The sequence below is a fragment of the Delphinus delphis genome, chromosome 10 (assembly GCF_949987515.2).
Source record: "Delphinus delphis chromosome 10, mDelDel1.2, whole genome shotgun sequence".
Lineage (NCBI taxonomy): Eukaryota > Metazoa > Chordata > Mammalia > Artiodactyla > Delphinidae > Delphinus > Delphinus delphis.
In genome coordinates, this window is record NC_082692.2 from 38,566,535 (window position 1) to 38,589,020 (window position 22,486).

The window sequence follows — 22,486 nt, forward strand, 5'->3', positions numbered from 1 at the left end:
TTCCCAGCCTCCAGAACTGTGAGAAATAAATTTCTGTTGTTTATAAGCCACCCAGTCTATGGTATTTTGCTATAGCAGCCCAAATGGACTAAGATGCCCAAGGACTTAACTGTATTGTATCTAGATTCAACTCTCATTTATAGGTAGAAATAAAGGAAGTAATGGCATAATCCAAGGTCATTAAGGGTCTTGAGATTATAGAATCTCAGTGCTAAAAAGGACCATGAGGGTCATCTGGACCAATTTTACCCATCCAGTCTCTTACAATTAAATTTAATTTGGGACTTCCCTGGTGGTCCAGTGGTTAAGACCTCACCCTGCCAATTCAGGAGACACAGGTTCGATCCCTATTAGGGGAACTAAGATCCTGCATGCCGCATGGTGCAGCCAAAATAAATAAATAAATACAAAAATAAATTTAATTCAATAAACACTTATTGGAAGACTCACCATACCCCAGATACTCTGTGTTTCCATAATCTATTACTGCAGGACAATCCACCCAAAATTTAGTGGCTTAAAACAATAGTCATGCATTTGTTCATTATTCTGCAATCTGGGCTGGGTTTAGCTAGGCCCATTCATGAGGCCGCAGTCATCTAGAGATTCACCTGGGGCTAGAAATTGAAGATGGGTTTACTCACAAGTCTCGACATCTCAGCTGGGATGGCTGCAAGGGCTGGAGGCTGGCCAGGCAGCCATCTCTCTCCACACAGTCTCTCTGGGAGGGTACCTGGACTGCACACAGCAGCTCAAGGCAGCATGTCACCTGCCACATTCCACAGATCAAAGTACGTGACAAGGCCAGCCATGATTCAATGTGAGGGCAAATACACTCCACTTCTTGAAGAGAAAATAATTTATGGCCATTTTTAATCCACCACACTATGATAAAAGAACGAATAGGATATGATATCTGCCCTCAAGGAGCTCCCAAGCTACAAACATGCGGGGAGAGAGTGTCATGCCTACTAAACGAAAAGGTGATAATAATGAGAGGTAAAGTGCTATAGAAATACAGATGACAGGAAGGGTTAGAAAGAATGTGGGTCAGGGAAAACTACTGAGAAGAAATGACATTTGAGCTGGGCATTGAGATTAAGTGGGATAAACACGAGTCTCCCAACGGACCAAGGATGAGTAGAGGAGCCACAGCTACTGTGGATCAAGTGTCCATCTGAGTAAGCACCAAGAAAAATCTTGAGTTTTGTTCTGGGAAATGGTTAAATTACTTGGAAACAGTTTGATCACTTCAGGTATGACTTTTATGCTTTGTTAGGTGAGACTAGAGCACCATTTAGTATAGGGCTAATTATTCCCCCAAATTGAGACAAAGTCTTTCTAAAAACTCTATCCAATGCTCTGAATATTGGACTTAATATAATCAAAGGAGACTCATGCTTTAATTAATTTTGTGTTATCTTATAAATTTGTTAAAATACAGCTTCTCATTGTAAGAATAATACTTGCTCTTTAATGAAAACTATAAAATACAGAAAAGTGGGGTGGAAAAAAAAGAAACCTCCTGTACTTCCATTCCCTAGAGAAATTCTGTTAACATTCTGGGGTGTTTCTTTTGTTTTACTAGAAAGCATGGGCTTTGTCTTAGTAATGAAGGATTCTTACCTCCCAAAGTTATAGTACTTTTTCTTTAGTAAATTAGAGGGTGCTTTGATTAAATCTAAAATACCACCATCCCAACATGCATTTCTTGTTCTTAAGGACTGAGATAAACAACCTGGGAACCCTGCTGGATGCCCACACCTGGCCTCAGCCCTCTAGGAAGCCAGGCCTACAACTTTATTTCCAGTATCCTTTCTTCAGATTTAATAAATTTAAGGGAAATGCCAGGGAGTTGACAGAAATCCAGTTTACTTAACAGTACTTTTCATGAAACAGACAAGGAGACTGAGTATAAACTATAGCAATGCTTAAGTGAAATGCACTATGCCCTCATGTCAGAAAATTGCAATTTTTTTTTCCTTAAAGGAAAGCAGTCTTTATTTTGGGGACCTCCAAAGCTTGATTTATAGTAACTACAAACATTGCTACTTTTGAAAGTTTATAGAAAACATTTTTAGAAAAATGGTAATTTCAAACATCAGTCACACTGTTGTAACACTCATCCAATAATTATTTATTCTTCAGTAAGAAATAGAATTCTTCACAGCAAATGCCCCAGAGTTGCCTCACTCAATTACTACAGCCATTAAAAACCCATTAACTAAATCAACTAAATGTTTTTGTAGCCTTACTGAACACCTGTAGCTCTATCCGCTGTTGTCTCAATAGGCACCACGTTTATCTAAGTAACAGTAGATCACGTCTGACAGATACTAACACTAAGCTTACGTACTGTACTGAAGAAGCCTAACACTGATATGTGTGCTTGCTATAGGTGTACTCTCTGACGCACATAAAAGCAGATCTAGGTAATGTCCTTTGGGGATGGGAGAGTTTACTTTGCCTTGACTGGTTCTCATTCTAACCAGCGAACTCTTTTTGTTTTTAATGACACTCTTTTAAAAAATCCTGTAACATTGATGGGAAGGGAGCCCACCACCATCATATGTGGTGCACCTACAGATGACTGCACGGCAGTTATACTGCGGCCTAAAAGACAATGTCCTATTTAGTGATATAGTAAGCAAAGGTCCAAAAAACATGCAAGAGCTGGGATCTTTAAAGCGTTCCACAAAAGTCCTGTTACAGTGGAAGAATGAATTGTCTAAGGGTCGTGAGTATTAAAACTAAGGTTATGATTCCACTGTTCAATTTGGGCAGGCAGGGATCTGTTGTCACATCGAAAGATCACGGAAAAGAGGACTCTTTGCAGAGTCCCTGATCAAAAATGGGCCTTCAGGTTTCTCTTCAAGAACAGCTCTGCTGGGCTTCCCTGGTGGCGCAGTGGTTGAGAGTCCGCCTGCCCATGCAGGGGACACGGGTTCGTGCCCCGGTTTGGGAAGATCCCACATGCCGCGGAGCGGCTGGGCCCGTGAGCCATGGCCGCTGAGCCTGCGCGTCCGGAGCCTGTGCTCTGCAATGGGAGAGGCCACAACAGTGAGAGGCCCGCGTACGGCAAAAAAAAAAAAAGAACGGCTCTGCTTTGTAATGGTTCATCACTCACCAGTGACAGGGATTGCCTGTAATCTGAAGCAAATTGGGCATCAGGCAGTGTATGTAATCAATCTGTTTATGGACTTCCCAAGCTCTGCATCTACTAACATGGACCTGGCTGTCTCCGGGTACCTGGCGTTGCCCTTGCCTGTGCGATTGCAAACACTGGGGGGTTGTGTCCTCTTCTGAGTCACAATTAGCTTGTGAAATTGCAGAATTGTTCTGATTTATTTCAGTCATTCTAGGAGCTGACTTTGGTTCCAGTTTATATAAAAAATTAACCGGTACAGTGTCTTCAGACGTATGTGTTTGTGCATCGGGAAGGGGATCAACCTCTTTTTCAACACCAAGCTGCCTTCTCTCTCTAAGCTTATCCTCTTCAGCTTCTGTAGAAGCCAAGGATAGATCAAACGTATCAAAAAATGTTGAATGTGGGCTCACAGGAATATGCTGTTTAATCAAAGGCCATTTAGGGGCTAAATCTGAGACAGCAGGGAAAGAACATTTCTCAAGCATTAATTCAGAAAGGCGTGTTTTTCTTTTATTGGAAAAGAGGAGCTTTGACCGCTTGTTTAAGTTCTCATGGGAAAACACAAGCCTACAGTATCCTGCAATCTCTGTCTCCTACAGTGCTGCTGGAAATGATGTTCATGTCATGTACAGAGCTTATGCCATTTCGCCTCTCTCTCCTTTGAAGTCCACTTCGAGTTCCACCAAACTTTTTTTTTTTTTTTTTTTTTGGCTGTGCGGCTTGTGGGATCTTAGTTCCCCAACCAGGGATCAAACCCAGGCCCCTGGCAGTGAGAGCGCCAAGCCCTAACCACTGGACCACCAGGGAATTCCCTCCACCAAGCTTTTTACCAGTATCCAATGAACTTTGTGTCTCTGCAGAACAGGAATGTTTTTTCTTCCTACCCCACGGAGTATGTCAATAGTAGAAACCTCTTCTTGCAAGTCTTGTCCCTGGGGTGACACATGAATTATTATCCATTTCAATGCTTATTTCAACAATCTGAGGAGTTTCAGTGGCACAGTTTTGGTTTCTCCTTGAAGAATTCTTTGAAGAGCTTAATCCCAGTCATAAGGCAACATTTCCTCTTCAGGGACTGCTCTGTTGCTGAGGAGCTGTCTCCTATACTGATTTTTTCTCTTTGACAGACAAAACATCTGTTGGAGTTCACGCCTGCATTTTCACTACAGCTTCCTCCTTCATGGCTGAAGAGATTCTGACACCTGTATTGGAAGTTATTCCATATTTTCCCCACTTTATCGGTTGATTATAAGCTCATGACCAATAGCAGGCAGGGCTTTGGAGGGGCAGGAGCCGTGAAGGAAATATGTTGTTCTTCTGGCCACAGATACGCATGGTACCCTTAACCTGCTACACTCACTGAAACTTGCCCAGTGGTGTTCGTTCCTCCATAGAGCCTGACTCCCTGCGACATCCTGATGCATCTTATAAATGGTGTGTGGGAGACACAGCAGCTCAGATGATCCCCACTCTCCCACTCCGCCATTACCCTGGCGTGCTCCTTCTCTCCCAGGTAGCCCTCACTTATTAACCCTTTACTGTGTATCAGGTTCTGTTCTAAGCACTTCACAAAAGCTAACACATTATTCTGCACAACAACCCTGCGAGGTAGGGCTGTTATTACTCCCATTTCCTAGATGAGGAAACTGAGGTACAGGAGGTCCCACTGCCCTGGATTCCCCCTGAGGCCCCTAACTCTACCATCTTGTCTACTGCTTAGTATCTGTGCCAGTGAACGTTCAGAATAAGTCCAATAGTGCAAATTTCTGGCCTAGTAGAGGGAAAGGTGTGTCACCAAAAGGAAAAGCAGGTTCAAATGAAGGACAATTCCTATTTACTGAGTGCATGCGATGGTGCAGGTACTTCACAGGCATGATCATATTTGTTACTTGCTCCAAAGCCTCTCGTTGAGAGAGGGACAGTTATTCTTTTTACCCAGGGTAGGACTCTTAAGACCAAGAGTTTGCCAAAAGTCACCACTATTCAGTGTCAATGTCAAAACTCAAACCCAGGTGAGATGCCAAAGATTAGGCCTTTTCTCTACTCAGTGCTGCTTCAGTTTGGGGAAAGGTGGCTTCTTGGTGCCTTTGACATGAGAAACTCAAATCAGTGCACTGAGTGCCTCTGTGTCTCTGCCTCCTGCCCTGGTCCCTTCCCCCCCATACACCCAGCCACCCATGATTTCTACATTCTTTCATAACATCCCAGATAATTCACTGAGCACTTACTACGTATCTGACACTTTTCTTGTAGGCCCTGGAGATACAGCAGTAAACAAAAGTCACTGTCATTCCAAGGAGTAGTGGGGCAATCAAAGCAAATAAACAAAAAAGGCCTTTCCCTCCCCAAAAAGTCATTCTCAGGTTCACTGCCAGAGGGTGTATAAACCTCTCAAGGTCCAAACAAAGGAACATATTGAAATATTGGTGTTTGGATTGAGAGAGTAAGTGACTTTAATGACTTTTTGCAAGTCAGATGGTTTCCAGTTATCTGCCTTCAACAAAACTGAATAAGGACCTCTTGGAGTTGTCAGTTGACGGTCATTAATATAAATTTTGATGATGATTACTACGTGATTTTTGGCACATTTGGAAGGAGTTTAAAAAAAAACAATGATACTCCTGTGCCAAACCCTTTCCATTCCCATGTACTTATTTTATGTGACCAAGTTTTCGTAGCTATTACCAAACAAACATGAATAGAATGAGGCAGGGCTTATTGAGAAAAATCACCTACCTTTGCACTGAGGTCTATTTGCAATAAAGTTTCATCTATCACAAAATGATCCTATATGTTATTTTGATTAATCATGCAATAATAATACTCATAATGATAGGTAAGAAAGCTTTTAGAGGATCATGATCTCAGGAAACATTTTTACAAATTAAATTACAACATAAACGCACATTTGTATGGTGGAGAAGTATGATAGGATGATCAATACAAGACTTTTAAGCATAAAATTGTATTACCTGAGGATAAACTTCTGTGAGAGTAAAATGAAATAGAAATACAAGTTCAGGGAGAAAAGCGGGTAATGTAAAATTTCTTAAAGTGATTTTTATTTTTTACATATAAAAATGAATGATGGTGGGTATCAAATTGCTATTGTATTTAAATTCCATTGGATGGCATTCAAAACTGTGATGTTAACACTTTTAAAGTGTCAATTTCCTTTGCAATCTGTATGGCTTTTATGTAATTTTCTTGCCTAGTGACCCTATCTAGAAAATCCAATACAAGACTGAACAGAAGTGGTGAGAGAGTGGACATCCTTTTCTTGTTCCTGATCTTAGGGAGAAAGCTTTCACTCTTTCACCATTAAATATAATGACAGCTGAGTGTTTTTCCTCAGCCTTTATCAGGTTGAGGAAATTCCCTTCTATTCCTAGTTTGTTGCATGTTTTGCATGGGGGTAGTTTCAAAAAGTTATTTTAGTGAATAAGGAAGCAAAATGTTTGAAAACTCAAGTTCAATTTCCTTAGAAACTCTGTCCCAGCCATACCCCCAACAACAAGCACAGTGCCTCCATATGAAAGGGGCCCAATCAGCATTTGTGGAGCAAACTATCTCCCTCCTTCCCCGTTGCATTTTATACTCCAGTGATGCTACACTGTTTATGGTTCCCCCACATACCATGCTGTCTTCTCTGACCGCAGGTTCCGTCCCTCCCTTCTGTTCCCAGCTGACACCTATTTGATGTGTTCCAATGCTGCCCCCATGTCATCTCATTCAGGAGATGCCTCTCTCCTCAGCTCTTTTCAAATCCTGAGCTGAGCGGGCCTCTTTTTTTGTGCTCCTGTGGTACTTTGTGCATCTACTGTATTTATAATCCCCCACTAAATTAGACAGATGATAGGGTGTGTGGTTAAGGGTATGAATTTGAGAGCCCGGCTGCCCAGATTCAAAATTCTGCCTCTTACTAGTTTGTGTGACTTTGGTTGTACCTCAGCTTCTTCATCTGTCAAACACAGGTGATAATAATGGTACTGATCTCATAGAGTTGTTTGAGGGATGAGGGGTAACAGTATCCAGCAAATAGTCATTACTATGTAAGAATTAGCGAATATGTGTGTATGTATAAATGATTCACTTTGCTGCACACCTGAATCACAACACTGTAAATCAACTATACCCCAATAAAAATTAAAAAAAAAAAAGAATTAGCTATTAAGTCCTACAGGGCAAGGGCTATGTTTTCTTCTTCTCTGCTTCTCCAAGCCCTTAGTCTCCTGCCCGGGCTGCAGTGGGTACTTGATACATGTTTGTCATGAGGGTGGGCCTGGTGGAAAGTATCTGAAAGAAGGAAAAGAAATATGAATTTGACATTGCATAGCAGGTAGAAATCAGAACTCAAATGTCTAAACCATGTTGCGCATTTTTATGTATTTCCTAAACAGTCTTCACTCTGGCCCCGAGATTGCCAAACTGGAGAAATTAAACCTGGGGCCAGAGGTTCCAAGAGGACAGAGTGACCTCAGAGAATATACACAAGTCACAAGAGCTGTGCTGTGCCTGCCTGCTAATGAATGTTAACAAATGTGTGTGGCAGATTTTAGTCAAAACTTGTTTTCTTTATATCCCGGGAGTGAGGATGTGGTGCGGACAAATCCTCATTACTATACACTTCTCTGGTAGAAGTTCTTTACCCAGGTAGAAGAACTAAGAGTTGGACACGATCAGCGCAGGTCAGTTTGCAACACCCTGCTGCCTCCCCAGAGCACCTCCAGGGAGCAGAGCAAGGGCTCTACCTGCCTCCAGAACCATCAATCTCTGTAACCTCCTCATTGCTAGAGAATCTCCTCCCCTCCTCCAACCTTCACGCTGTGGCCAGAGCATCCAAAATGATGCGTAGTTTCCCACCCTACCAAGCCAAGGCTTTTATTCTTTTATTTTTTTAAAGATTTATTTATTATTTATTTTTTTATTTTATTTATCTTTGTCTGGGTCGGGTCTTAGTGGCAGCACTTGGCATCTTCGTTGAGGCATGCGGAATCTTTTTGTTGCAGCACGCGGGCCCTTTCGTTGCGGTGCACGGGCTTCTCGCTAGTTGTGGCGTGCCAGTTTTCTCTCTCTAGTTGTGGCGTGCAGGCTCCAGGGTGCGTGGGCTCTGTACTTTTGCAGCACACAGGCTCTCTAGTTGAGGCGCGCGAGCTCAGCAGTTGTGGCGCGCGGGCTTAGTGGTCCCGCGGTATGTGGGATCTTAGTTCCCTGTCCAGGGATCGAACCCACGTCCCCTGCACTGTAAGGTGGATTCTTCACCACTGGACCACCAGGGAAGTCCCAAGGCTTTTATTCTTATATCTCCTCCACCTACACCCCTCAACCCTTCACTCCAGCACAATTTCCTTGTGAAGTATAAGCTTTTATAGAACAAAGCCAGAAAGCGGTTTATCTCCAAGCAACTCCTGTTATCAAGCCTCTCCTGGGATCAGGGAGCCCAAGAGGCTGACTTCTTGCTTGGAAAGTGCTGGCTGCTTTGGGTGTATCCTACAGACTGCCCAGACAGGCCGTGCTGGATCTTTTGTTTGCCCTCCAGATTCACCCTCCACCTCTCCACCCTGCTCTGTGCCCTGGGAGGCTGGCCTGCATGGACTGCATCACCCAGGCACCTTTGCCTTCTAACTTCCAGTTGAGTTTTGTCAATGGGAGGCACTAGCCGGAGAGGATGACTGGAGAAAGAGGTTGGGCATTTATTTCCCTGCTGCGCCATGGTTATATCCCTCTATCAAAGGGCACACCTGTATTCAGGCAGTCCTTTCTTATTGCTACAGCTCTGTTATGGGTTGAATTGTATCCCTGTCCTCAAAAGATATACTGGAGTCCTAACCCCCAGAACCTCAGAAGGTGACCTTTTGGAGATAGGGTCTTTACAGAGGTAATCAAGTTAAAATGAGCTCTTGAGGATGAGCCCTAATCCAATATGGCTGATGTCCTTATGAAAAGGGGAAATTTGAACATAGATTGAGGCACACATACAGGGAAGATGATCTGAAGAGTCATGGAGAAGGCGGTCACCTACAAGCCAAGCAAAGAGGACAAATCCTTCCCTCAGAGTCCTCAGAAGGAACCAACCCTGCTGATGCCTTGGTTTCAGACTTCTAGCCTCCAGGGCTGAGACAATACATTTCTATTGTTTAAGCCACCCAGTTTGTGGTACTTTGTTAAAGCAACCCTAGCAGACTAACACAAACTCTCATTGGGTCTGGTAACACCTCCACCCCTTGTGTCTTCAGGCCTACAGGGTGGTAAAGACTCCCACTGTTGCTAGTCTTCACCATCCCTAGTTGGTTTCCCTTAATCCTGTCCACACCTCAATCTCTTTATTCAATTCTCTTCAATTATTCTGTTGACTGTGCCATGTTTACTGAGACTCAAGTCTAAAATATAATTATATTTTCCCAATATACTTCACAAAACAATCACAAAGGCAAGAGAAAGTTCTATTGGGGTTCTCCAATTATGCAGACATCTACTGGGAATCTTATTCAATATATCTTCACTTTCTTCTTCTGTTGCCTATTTCATCTTGCAGGACACAGAGGAAGCCATGAGGGGAAGTGATACTTTGGACTTAATTCAGATCAAAATTATGAGAGTTTGTGGTAATCAAGGCAGGGAATTGGGTGTGATGAAACATGTATCCTACACTTCAGGTGCTCATATTTCAAAAATTCCAAAGAAGCATTAGGTAAGACCCTAGGACAGCCTGAAAAAATAAGTTAGCTCAAAAGGAATGGGATCTTGCAGAAATTAAATTCTGACACTGCCCATGAGCAGCAAAAACATGACGACTCATGTTCTCTGAATAATCCTACTTTTAAAAGAACTTGCAGAAAAACAGTTGTGGGAGAGGCGTATGTATGTAATTGAAAATGAATACCAAAGAATGGCCACCACTTTTAAGAATAACTTCTGGAAGGGGAAAATCCAAAATAGGATAAGTCCTGTGAAAATAGGGGGTGGGGGGAAGTGATTTTTAAAGTTACATTTAAAGCGAGAAACACAGAAAAAGGTATAGGCTTTAGAATACGGGAAAAAAACAAACCAGCTTATATGAACAATTATAGAAATTACAGAAAAGGTGTGAAGAACTGAAGCATGCTGGGAGACTGGGGAAAAACAGATGAAAGAAAAAGGAGAAATAGTCAATTCTGGGAACTCAGTCCAGTGAACTTGACACTGACTCTGGAAAAATTCTCAAATGAGTTGTTAAACAGATGGCTGGTGAGCTCTTAGAGAGAGAATCAACAGTCACTCAGAGATGTAGTTCCTTTTTGATGGATCTGCACTAACCCATTTGGGTTTTAGCACAGCTCTCCTGTTGTCCCTCTCAGCGTTTTCTCTCCCTCATCTAGACATTTCTCATAAACTGCACATCATTTATTCTTTGATTAGACAAATATTTGAGCACCTGGTAAGTGCTAGGCACTAATTTCCCCATTCTGGGACTTTCCCTCAGCCACCAGCTCTCTCCTGTCTTTTCTAAACCCCGTGTGGTTTTCCTGAGCTGGCAGAATCCACATACTCCAGGGCTTGACTGTCGGCCCCAACTCACCTTTTGTTTTCCAGGATAGAATTGGGAGGAAACTGGGTTGCAGTTTTCCTTGGCCAACAGGTGCTGTCCTCTTTTGCAATATGCCCAGAAATGCTATCATTCGGGTTCCATGCAACAGATATTAGTTAACTCAATTTCAAATTTGGCAAACCTACATTTCCAGCCTCATGTTCCACTTCATCTCTTCAGTCATTACCAGCCCGAGTCCCTGCCTGTAAGTTTCCAAGTCTGTGCCTTTTTGCTCAATTGATTTTCTCATTCAGGAGCCTGACATCTCCTCCACCTCTGGAAATCCTACACATTTCCCAAGACCCAACTCAAAAGCTGCCTCCTCCCTGGCTGGACTTAATGACCTACTTTGCTCAATAAAATCCCACCCAAGCCCCATGCTTGACCTGTGCAGCACCATTGTACTTTCATCTTCTCTTCTCAATTAATTACTTGTCTGTCTTCCTCACTGGAGTCTAACTTCTTTCAGGGCAAAGGTCTGCAGGCTTCCACCCAGTCCAGCTGCAGTACTTTACAAAGGGGTCGGCAAACTAAGGCCTGAGCAAAGAATGGTTGAAATAGTGGAAAAAAGAACAACAGAAGAATAATATTTCATGATACATGAAAATTACATGAAATTCAAATTTCAGGGACCATAAATAAGACTTTTTTTGAACACTGAGAGCCCCTATTTTCTATGACTGCTTTTAAGCTCTAGTGGCAGAGCTTAATAGTTAAGAGATCTTATGGCCCCCAAGATCTCTTGGGGTTTACTATATGGCCCTTTACAGAAAAACTTTTCTAACCCTGCTTTACAAGAAGGATTTGATGACTGATCACTGTGTCAGGACACCAAGGTTCTCAGTACATATCCCCTCCGAGTTTTAGTTTATTTGTGTATTGGAAGTAATAACTGTCTTGCCTTTAAGCTGTCATGAACATCAAATGAGATAATGCACTTAGAAAAGTATAAAAATATTCTATAAAGACAACTGTGTTTATCTGTACTAAAAAGATAAAGTGGTAAAATAAGAAAACACTAAGTTTTTATTCTCCTGCTTCCTTCGTTTACAGTCTTCTGTTGAATTTGAAATTTTAAGAGAAAGTTTTTACTTTTTAAGTGACGATAGGGTCACAGGTTCCTTCCTTCCAGTCTTTCTTTTGTGTTGCTCCCACCTCCTTTTCTTTCTCACTTGTAATTCCCGCCCCCCCTCCATTTTCTTTATATAGTTTCTCAATTGGCCCTCACAATAACTCAGCGGAGGCACTGGGACACACCTGATTATTCCATTTTACAGACCAGGAAAACAAGGCAGATTACAGTTGGCTGCGCAGCTCTGACTCAGCACACAGGGAACCCTCAGTGCCACGCTCTTCGCCATTCCTCAGGGGCAACCGCCCGGCAAATAGAACAAAGCTGACCCTGCGAGGCTTCCGAGCTCGGTCCTCAAACACCCCTTGCGTGTATATCCTCGGCTTTATTTCCTTCACCCCTCTTCCCCCAATTCTTTACTGCCCCCCCCTTCTCGGGAACAGGTGGTAGGCTCCGCGCTCAACGCGCAGACGCGCGCCGTCGTGGGCGGGGCGGGAACTGGGGGGCGGGGTGTGCGCGGGCTTGGTTTTGGGCCGCGGCGGGAGCTGGAGTCACCGCCAGTGGAGTGCGCAAGCGCCAGGCAGTTACCGGTTTCGCCATGGAGCGGAAAGGTGAGCGGTGGAGCGGCCTCCGCCACGAGGGGCAACGGCCGCCGGGGCAAGGCCCGGGTCAACGCCAGGAGCTTAGCCTAAGCGCCGCCGTCCGGTCCCCGGGCGTGCGGCGCCCCTCCACTGAGGTGGCGCCGCCCCTCACCCCCCGCCTCTGGGCAGCCGGTCCGCGCCCCGGAGCTCCGGCGTCCTTCCGCGCCGGCAGTCATCGCCTCTCTTGCCCCGCCAGGCCGGCCCGCCCCTTGGGGCCACTCCAGGGCCCGGCCCTCGGCAGGCGAGGCCGACCCCGGCGCGCCAGCCCCCTGACCCGGCCTGAGCCCCTTCCGGCGTGCCCCGCCTGGGCGCTGCTCTGCGCTCCGTGGGCCGCCAGACCCCTGAGCGGCCGCCTGGCCGACGCCGCGGCGCTTGCCCCGGAGCCGCCCCTCAGGCAGGCCCCGCACCCGGGCCTCGCGCCCCTGCTGGGTCTCCACCCTCACCTTGGTCTCTCCCTTTCCTCCCCATTCGCCCTTCATCCATCCCTCTCTCCTGCAGTGCTTGCGCTCCAGGCCCGAAAGAAAAGGACCAAGGCCAAGAAGGACAAAGCCCAGAAGAAGTGAGTCTCACCCCCCAACATCCCTTTCTTTGGATTTGCCCCCGCACCTCGTCTCTGGTTTCACGCCTTGAACGTGCACCGGGTTTGGACACCCGGCGGCCGCAGCCACATGGCCTCGGGGCGGCCAAGGAGGGTCGCGCCCCGTGAACCATGTGGGCGGGAGCTTCTGTTGCTGGAGGCCAGGTCTGCGTCTTAGCAGCCCCGCGCCTTCTGGAAAGGGCTGTTGGGAGAGGACCGTAGCCCGACCGGTACCTTACCTTCCCAACTCCAGAGAGGAGGCACAAGCTTCCCGAGTTTGAGCCTCCCCACGGAGCTGGTAGATCACTATCAGTTTGTGAACCCTGCTCTCTTTCCATACCTGCTTCCCAGCGTCTTAATTTGCCTCCTCCTTCTGCAGGGTAGGCGGCCTGGAATTCTTGAATGAATTTTCTGTATTTTGGTCTGCCAGCCACACGCTCCCTTTTATAGAGGAGGGCATGGAGCTTTCCCCTGGGTTAGGCAACTTCCTGAGCCTGCAGGCACCTGGCCTTCCTTGCAGTCTGCAGGCAGCCCTCTGGGGTATGCAGCCGGTTTCTGTTGCTGCTTCTCTTTTCGCGGAACCTCAAGTCCTCGCACTGAATGCAGATACCTTCTGGAGTGGGCATCACAGTGGTGACGGGGAAGTTCTTTAGCCAACGCTGTTGCTGATTTTGGCTTGGTGTGTTAAGTGCCACTTGCCGGTTTTTATCAGCAGGATGCATAATCGTGGTTTAGCGCTATTGTGGGAAACACAAAAGTTGGTCAGAACGTCATAGAAACGCCCAGTAGAGGGCTTCTGCAAGTGAGGCTTAGTCTGAAGAACTTTTGTACTCACATTTAATTGCAGAGGGCCTTGGAAATTGTCTTTTAGACACTTGTACTCAGAAAAAAAATGCATTATTTTCATGACACTTCCATCTCCTTGGATCTACGTGGAGTTGTACACCATCTAAGTGTTTCTGAGTTGATAAAACTCATTTCAGAGGCTTTCCTAGGTTTTCTTTCTGAATGATGATACAAGATCCGGGCATGTGTGCATGTGTGTATGTTTGTGTATTGTTTTCGGCAGCTGCCTAATGTTTCAGGAGAGCAAATGATGACTTCTATCAATAGAGCTAAAGTGGTAGGTGACCTCACCTCTTGCTTCATTTCTATCAACTGTCCTATGAAATTTTTTATTTTCTGAAGTGCTTGGTAACCAGTGCATTTAAATGTGAGTTTATATATGTTTGTGTGTGTATTTAATTTGCCTCTTGATTATCCACGTGTGGATGATTCAAAAACCAGTTTTTACTCCCAGATTGGTTTAATGGAAACAGCCAGGAGCTAACCTGGTTCTCCCGTGCAGTGGGAATTTAAATGTTACTCTGTGTGTGTGCGTGCACGAGCGTGCATGCACAGCCTTAGTTTTGTTACTCTCTGTGGAGCTGATGTGAATGTGTTATAAAACCATATGTTTTCTGCTGATGTAAGGAGGTGGTGATTTTATTATTCACTGTATTATTTAGATTTCATCTGTCCTGGTTTCTCCACTTGGAAATTAACCTTGATATTAGCCTGAATCAGCCTATAATTTGGGAGATAAATATGTATGGGTGATCATATACTTTATTTTTAACACCAGATATTCAGTACTTTGGATTATCTATTTATTTATAATAAGTTTGTTCATTTATTTTTGGCTGCATTGGGTCTTTGTTGCTGTGCGTGGGGTTTCTCTAGTTGCAGCGCGTGGGGGCTACTCTTCGTTGTGGTGTACAGGCTTCTCATTGCGGTGGCTTCTCTTGTTGCAGCAGAGTACGGGCTCTAGGCACGTGGGCTTTAGTATTTGGCTCTCGGGCTCTAGAGCGCAGACTCAGTAGTTGTGGCACACGGGCTTAGTTGCTCCAAGGCATGTGGGATCTTCCTGGACCAGGGCTCTAACCTGTGTCCCCTGCATTGGCAGGCGGATTCTTAACCACTATGCCACAGGGAAGCCCCGTGGATTATCTGTTTAGACCATATGCTTTATTGGTAAAGCTGAATATACGTACTTTGGATTATCTGTTACTCCTCCATTCGCTACTGTGGGTAACCTAGAGTCACTTGCACAAAAGCAAGTGAGTAGTACAGATAATTAGTTATTTTACTGAATATTTCATCTTGTACAACTTGACTCCTTGAACCACCCCCATTTACTTATAGTTTCAGAGGTGCTTAATTTTTTATTTTGTCTTCAATTAATAGTTTTTCTTGATAATATTACTTTTTTGTTTTGGTTTCTCCAGCCGCCTTTTAAGTACTTGAAATGTCTAACTAATTGACTTGGTTAGAGTACTGTGTCAGAAGTTCAAGCCCCACTTGTCTCAGGTAACTTGACTTTATTCCTTGACTCATGACTGCACTTCTGACTTCTAGTCATTTTGCAAAGGCAAGCTGCTAGTTACCAGGAGATTAGTCTGGGAGAAAGTCTGAGGGAGAAGGGTGCGATAGTTTGGTCTTTGGAGTGAGTCAGATCTGGTTTGAATTCTGATTTTGCCGCGTTTTAGCAATCTGACCTTGGATTACTTAGTTAAGGAAACAGTCTTATATGTTATGACTGGTAGCTCAGTCATAATGAAAACTCATCAGGACTTGAAGTTTAAAAAAACCAAACATTTAAATGAAAAATTTTAGAAATTATGGATGTACAACAGTAAATAACATCCTAGTAATTTAGTCATGGTGTGGAACAGGTGGAAGGGATTTTCAGTCCCCTGATTTTGTAGATCTTAAAACTAGAATCTACATACTTTAAATAATATTCCCATGGAGCTGAACCAGTTTGTAGCAGTGTCAAAACTGGAATCCAGGGCTCCTGCCTTCCAGCTCAGTGCTCTTTAGGATTTGTTTCCTTTGGGTTCTTTTACTGTGCTGAAAGATCTGACTTTGGGGATTTTTAGTTGTCTTTAGTAGTTTTATTTGAAGAATTCCTTCTCCATTTCAGTTTTTCCGACACTGTACTCTTGTTTACTAACATTAACTAGTTGGTGATAATCTCTATTTTACCTTACAGATAAGGCAATTGAGATTTGCCAGATTACTCCCCTAGAAAATTTAAAGCTAGGTTTCTAACCCAGATCTGACATACCCCAAAGCCCTGGATACTAACCATTGCTGTCTCCAAGTGACAATTCCTTTTGGTGTATCTGAGGACAAATAAGAATAGAGGCTGAGTGAACAGAGGCTTGTGAATAAGGGACCTCAGGATGCATGGGTGTTCAGGTACACTTTCATGGCCCATTGGGTATGTCTCTTAAAGGGTACAACGTTATATCTCCCTTTGAGCATTCAGTTTTCAATGTGTATATCAAGAGCTGTGTGCCTTCATCTGTTTGTCATAGGTTTTTATAATTTAAGACAATTTATGTATGCTTTTTTTTTTTAAGATGATTTATTTATTTTATTTATTTTTGGCTGCATTGGGTCTTAGTTGCAGGATGTGGGATCTTCGTTGAGGTGTGCGGGCTTCTCTCTAATTGTGGCGCACAGGCTCCAGGGTGGGTGGGCTCTGTAGTCTGTGGCATGCAGGCTCTCTAGTTGAGGCACGTGAGCTCAGTAGTTGTGGCATGCGGGCTTAGTTGCCCCCTGGCATGTGGGATCTTAGTTCCCTGACTGGGGATCGAACCCACATCCCCTGCATTGTTAGGTGAATTCTCTACCACTGGACCACCAGGGAGGTCCCTATGTCTGCTTTCAAAATTGTTTCTATGGAATATAATCCCAGAATGGATTTCATATCTAATAATTTTACTGAGATAAAGGGATTGAGAAGTGGGAAATGGGGGTGCAGTTTTAAATAGGGTGATGGAGGACACATTGATAAGGTGACATTTGAAGGAGGTAAATGAAGGGCTGCTCTAGCCAGAATATTAGGAGTGGGAATATTCTTCTAGCTCCTGCTTAGCCACCAGAACTGGACAGTATTACTTGAAAAAGCTTCCCAAAGACGGTAATCTATAAGGTATCTTGTTTTAATTTCTTTTATTACTAAAAGGTTGACCATTTGGAGGATATATTTATTGACCTGCTACTATCTTTTGTCCATTTTTATGTTGGATTGTTGATCATTTTCTTGATATTAAGAGCTATTTATTAAGAATATACCTTTTGGGGCTTCCCTGGTGGCGCAGTGGTTGAGAGTCCGTGTCCGGAGCCTGTGCTCCGCAACGGGAGAGGCCACAGCAGTGAGAGGCCCGCATACTGCAAAAAAAAAAAAAAAAAAAAAAAAAAAAAGAATATACCTTTTGTTATGTGACAGATTTGTACTTCTCAGCTTGTTAGCCTTTCAAATTACATTTATAGTGTGTTTTTGACATAAATTAATTTTTTTATATGTAGCTAATCTGTTTCTTTGCTTTTTACCTTTGAAATTTTTGATGTCAACTTTCCTATCTTTAAAAAAAGTTGCATTTTTAACTTTGTGTGATTCCATTAAAGTATGTACTTTCAAAATTATGTACTGCTAGAATTGCATTTTAGAATTGCTCTTAGAAATATTTTCTTGTCTTCTTTTCTTTCTCAGTAAGTTTATGTACGTTAGTAAATTTTATTTGCATTAGTGTTTCTTCTACAGTGAGGCCCAGAGGCTTGCCAGTTTACCATGTTTCTTTAGATTACTACTTGAAACCAGCAACTTGTTGAAGTGCTAAAAGTGGTGGGTGTTTAGGAACTCCTATATTAACAGTGAAAAGACAGTTCACAGAAGGATAGACAAGTTGAAAAGGCAGAGGGCTATGTACCAGATGAAGGAACAAGATAAAACCCCAGGAAAAACAACTAAATGAAGTGGAGATAGGCAACCTTCCAGAAAGAGAATTCAGAATAATGATAGTGAAGATGATCCAGGACCTCGGAAAAAGAACGGAGGCAAAGATCGAGAAGATGCAAGAAATGTTTAACAAAGACCTAGAAGAATTAAAGAACGAACAAACAGAGATGAACAGTACAATAACTGAAATGAAAAATACACTAGAAGGAATCAGTAGCAGAATAACTGAGGCAGAAGAACGGATAAGTGACCTGGAAGACAGAATGGTGGAATTCACTGCTGTGGAACAGAATAAAGAAAAAAGAATGAAAAGAAATGAAGATAGCCTAAGAGACCTCTGGGACAACGTTAAATGCAACAACATTCGCATTATAGAAGGAGAAGAGAGAGAGAAAGGACCCGATAAAATATTTGAAGAGATTATAGTTGAAAACTTCCCTAACATGGGAAAGGAGATAGCCACACAAGTCCAGGAAGTGCAACAAGTCCCATACAGGATTAGCCCAAGGAGAAACGTGCCGAGACACATAGTAATCAAATTGGCAAAAATTAAACACAAAGAAAAATTATTGAAAGCAGCAAAGGAAAAATGACAAAGAACATACAAGGGAACTCCCATGAGATTAACAGCTGATTTCTCAGCAGAAACTCTGCAAGCCAGAAGGGAGTGGCATGATATTCTTAAAGTGATGAAAGGGAAGAACCTACAACCAACATTACTCTACCCGGCAAGGATCTCATTCAGATTCGATGGAGAAATCAAAAGCTTTACAGAGAAGCAAAAGCTAACAGAATTCAGCACCACCAAACCAGCTCTACAACAAATGCTAAAGGAACTTCTCTAAGTGGGAAACACAAGAGAAGAAAAGGACCTACAAAAACAAACCCAAAACAATTAAGAAGATGGTCATGGGAACATACACATCAATAATTACCTTAAATGTGAATGGATTAAATGCTACAACCAAAGACATAGGCTTGCTGAATGGATACAAAAACAAGACCCATATATATGCTATCTACAAGAGACCCACTTCAGACCTAGGGACACATTCAGACTGAAAGTGAGGGGATGGAAAAAGATATTCCATGCAGATGGAAATGAAAAGAAAGCTGGAGTAGCAATACTCATATCAGATAAAATAGACTTTCAGGTAAAGAATGTTACAAGAGACAAGGAAGGACACTACATAATGATCAAGGGATGAATCCAAGAAGGAGATACAACAATTATAAATATATATGCACCCAGCACAGGAGCACCTGAATACGTAAGGCAACTGCTAACAGCTATAAAAAAGGAAATCAACAGTAACACAATAATAGTGGGGAACTTTAACACCTCACTTACCAGTGGACAGATCATCCAAACAGAAAATTAATGAGGAAGCACAAGCTTTAAATGATACAATAGACCAGATAGATTTAATTGATATTTATAGGACATTCCATCCAAAAACAGCAGATTACACTTTCTTCGCAAGTGCACATGGAACATTCTCCAGGACAGATCACATCTTGGGTCACAAATCAAGCCTCAGTAAATTTAAGAAAATTTAAATCAAGCCTCTTTTCTGACCACAACGCTATGAGATTAGAAATCGATTACAGGGGAAAAAACGTAAAAAACACAAACACATGGAGGCTAAACAATACGTTACTAAATAACTAAGAGATCACTGTGAAGAAATCAAAGAGGAAATCAGAAAATACCTAGAGACAAATGACAATGAAAACACAACGATCCAAAACCTATGGGATGCAGCAAAAGCAGTTCTAAGAGGGAAGTTTATAGTAATACAAGCCTACGTCAAGAAACAAGAAAAATCTCAAAGAATGTAACCTTACACCTAAAGGAACTAGGGAAAGAAGAAAAAACAAAAGCCAAAGTTAGCAGAAGGAAAGAAATCATAAAGATCAGAGTAGAAACAAAGAAAACAGTAGCAAAGATCTATAAAACTAAAAGCTGGTTCTTTGAGAAGATAAACAAAATTGATAAACCATTAGCCAGACTCATCAAGAAAAAAGAGGGAGAGGGCTCAAATCAATAAAATTAGAAATGAAAAAGGAGAAGTTACAACATACACTGCAGAAATACAAAGCATCCTGAGAGACTACTAGAAGCAACTCTGTGCCAATAAAATGGACAACATGGAAGAAATGGATAAATTCTCAGAAAGGTAAAATCTTCCAAGACTGAACCAGGAAGAAATAGAAGATATAAACAGACCAATCACAAGTAACGAAATTGAAACTGTGATTAAAAATCTTCCAGCAAACAAAAGTCCAGGACCAGATGGCTTCACAGGTGAATTCTATCAAACATATAGGGAAGAGCTAACACCCATCCTTCTCAAACTCTTCCAAAAAATTGCAGAGGAAAGAACCTACCAAACTCATTCTATGAGGCCCTGATACCAAAACCAGACAAAGATACAACAAAAAAAGAAAATTACAGACCAATATAGATGCAAAAATCCTCAACAAAATACTAGCAAACAGAATCCAACAACACGTTAAAAGGATCATACACCATGATCAAATGGGATTTATCCCGGGGATGCAAGGATTCTTCAATATACGCAAATCAATCAGTGTGGTACATCATATTAACAAATTGAAGAAAACCCATATGATCATCTCAATAGATGCAGAAAAAGCTTTTGACAAAATTCAACACCCATTTATGATAAAAACTCTCCAGAAAGTGGGCATAGAGGGAATCTACCTCAAGATAATAAAGGCCATATATGACAAAACCACAGCAAACATCATTCTCAATGGTGAAAAACTGAGAGCATTTCCTCTAAGATCAGGAACAAGACAAGGATGTCCACTCTTGCCACTACTATTCAACATAGTTTTGGAAGTCCTAGTCACGGCAATCAGAGAAGAAAAAGAAATAAAGGGAATCCAAATCGGAAAAGAGAAGATAAAACTGTCACTGTTGGAAGATGACATGATACTATACATAGAGAATCCTAAAGATGCCACCAGAAAACTACTAGAGCTAATCAATGAATTTGGTAAAGTTGCAGGATACAAAATTAATGCACAGAAGTCTCTTGCATTCCTGTACACTAATGATGAAAAATCGGAAAGAGAAATTAAGGAAACTCTCCCATTTACCATTGCAACAAAAAGAATAAAATGCCTAGGAATAAACCTACCTAGGGAGACAAAAGACCTGTACGCAGAAAACTATAAGACACTGATGAAAGAAATTAAGGATGATGCCAACAGGTGGAGAGATATACCATGTTCTTGGATTGGAAGAATCAGTATTGTGAAAATGACTCTACTACCCAAAGCAATCTATAGATTCAATGCAATCCCTATCAAATTACCAATGGCATTTTTTATGGAACTAGAACAAAAAATCTTAAAATTCGTATGGAGACACAAAAGACCCCGAATAGCAAAAGCAATCTTGAGGGAAAAAAACGGAGCTGGATGAATCAGACTCCCTGACTTCAGACTATACTACAGAGCTACAGTAATCAAGACAATATGGTACTGGCACAAAAACAGAAATATAGATCAATGGAACAACATAGAAAGCCCAGATATAAACTGACGCACCTATGGTCAACTAATCTATGACAAAGGAGGCAAACATATACAATGGAGAAAAGACAGTGTCTTCAATAAGTGGTGCTGGAAAAACTGGACAGCTACATGTAAAAGAATGAAATTAGAACACTCCCTAACACCATACACAAAAATAAACTGAAAATGGATTAGAGACCTAAATGTAAGGCTGGACACTACAAAACTCTTAGAGGAAAACATAGGAAGAACACTCTCTGACATAAACCACAGCAAGATCTTTTTTGATCCACCTCCTAGAGTAATGAAAATAAAAACAAAAATAAACAAATGGGATCTAATGAAACTTAAAAGCTTTTGTAAAGCAAAGGAAACTACAAACAACGAAAAGACAACCCTCAGAATGGGCGAAAATATTTGCAAACAAATCAACGGACAAAGTATTAATCTCCAAAATATATAAACAGCTCATGCAGCTCAATATTAAAAAAACAAACAACCCAATCCAAAAATGGGCAGAAGACCTAAATAGACATTTCTCCAAAGGAGACATACAAATGGCCAAGAAGCACATGAAAAGCTGCTCAACATCACTAATTATTAGAGGAATACAAATCAAAACTACAGTGAGGTATCACCTCAAAGCAGTTAGAATGGGCATCATCAAAAAATCTACAAGCAACAGATGCAGGAGAGGGTGTGGAGAAAAGGGAACCCTCTTGCAGTGTTGGTAGAAATGTAAATTGATACAGTTACTATGGAGAACAGTATGGAGGTTCCTTAAAAAACTAAAAATAGAATTACCATATGACCCAGCAGTCCCACTACTGGGCATATACCCAGAGAAAACCATAATTCAGAAAGGCACATGCACCCCAATATTCATTGCAGCTAATAGACAGGTCATTACAATAGGCAGGTCATGAAAGCAACCTCTATGCCCATTGACAGAGGAATGGATAAAGAAGATGTGGTACATATATACAATGGAATATTAGCCATAAAAAGGAATGAAATTGGGTCATGTATAGAGACGTGGATGAACCTAGAGACTGTCATACAGAGTGAAGTAAGTCAGAAAGAGAAAAAGAAATATCATATGTTAACGTATATATGTGGAACATAGAAAAATGGTACAGATGA

General features: G+C 42.3%; 1 protein-coding gene and 1 pseudogene across 3 annotated transcripts in view; one reads left to right on the forward strand and one right to left on the reverse strand.

Moving 5' to 3' along the window:
- Nucleotides 1–2,458: 2,458 nt before the first annotated feature.
- LOC132431900 (suppressor of cytokine signaling 5-like) lies at nt 2,459–4,394 on the reverse strand (annotated as a pseudogene).
- A 7,929-nt stretch (nt 4,395–12,323) lies between these two features.
- The window catches only part of SRPK1 (SRSF protein kinase 1), an 81,564-nt gene continuing 71,401 nt past the window's right edge, over nt 12,324–22,486 (forward strand). For 2 of the 3 annotated variants that reach the window (XM_060021930.1, XM_060021932.1), the window contains exons 1-2: nt 12,324–12,398; nt 12,927–12,987. In XM_060021930.1, coding sequence (XP_059877913.1) covers nt 12,386–12,398; nt 12,927–12,987 — 74 coding nt within the window. In that variant the 5' untranslated portion in view covers nt 12,324–12,385. Of the gene's footprint in view, nt 12,988–22,486 lie in introns of all 3 variants that reach the window. The other variant, XM_060021929.1, reaches the window with a different exon arrangement.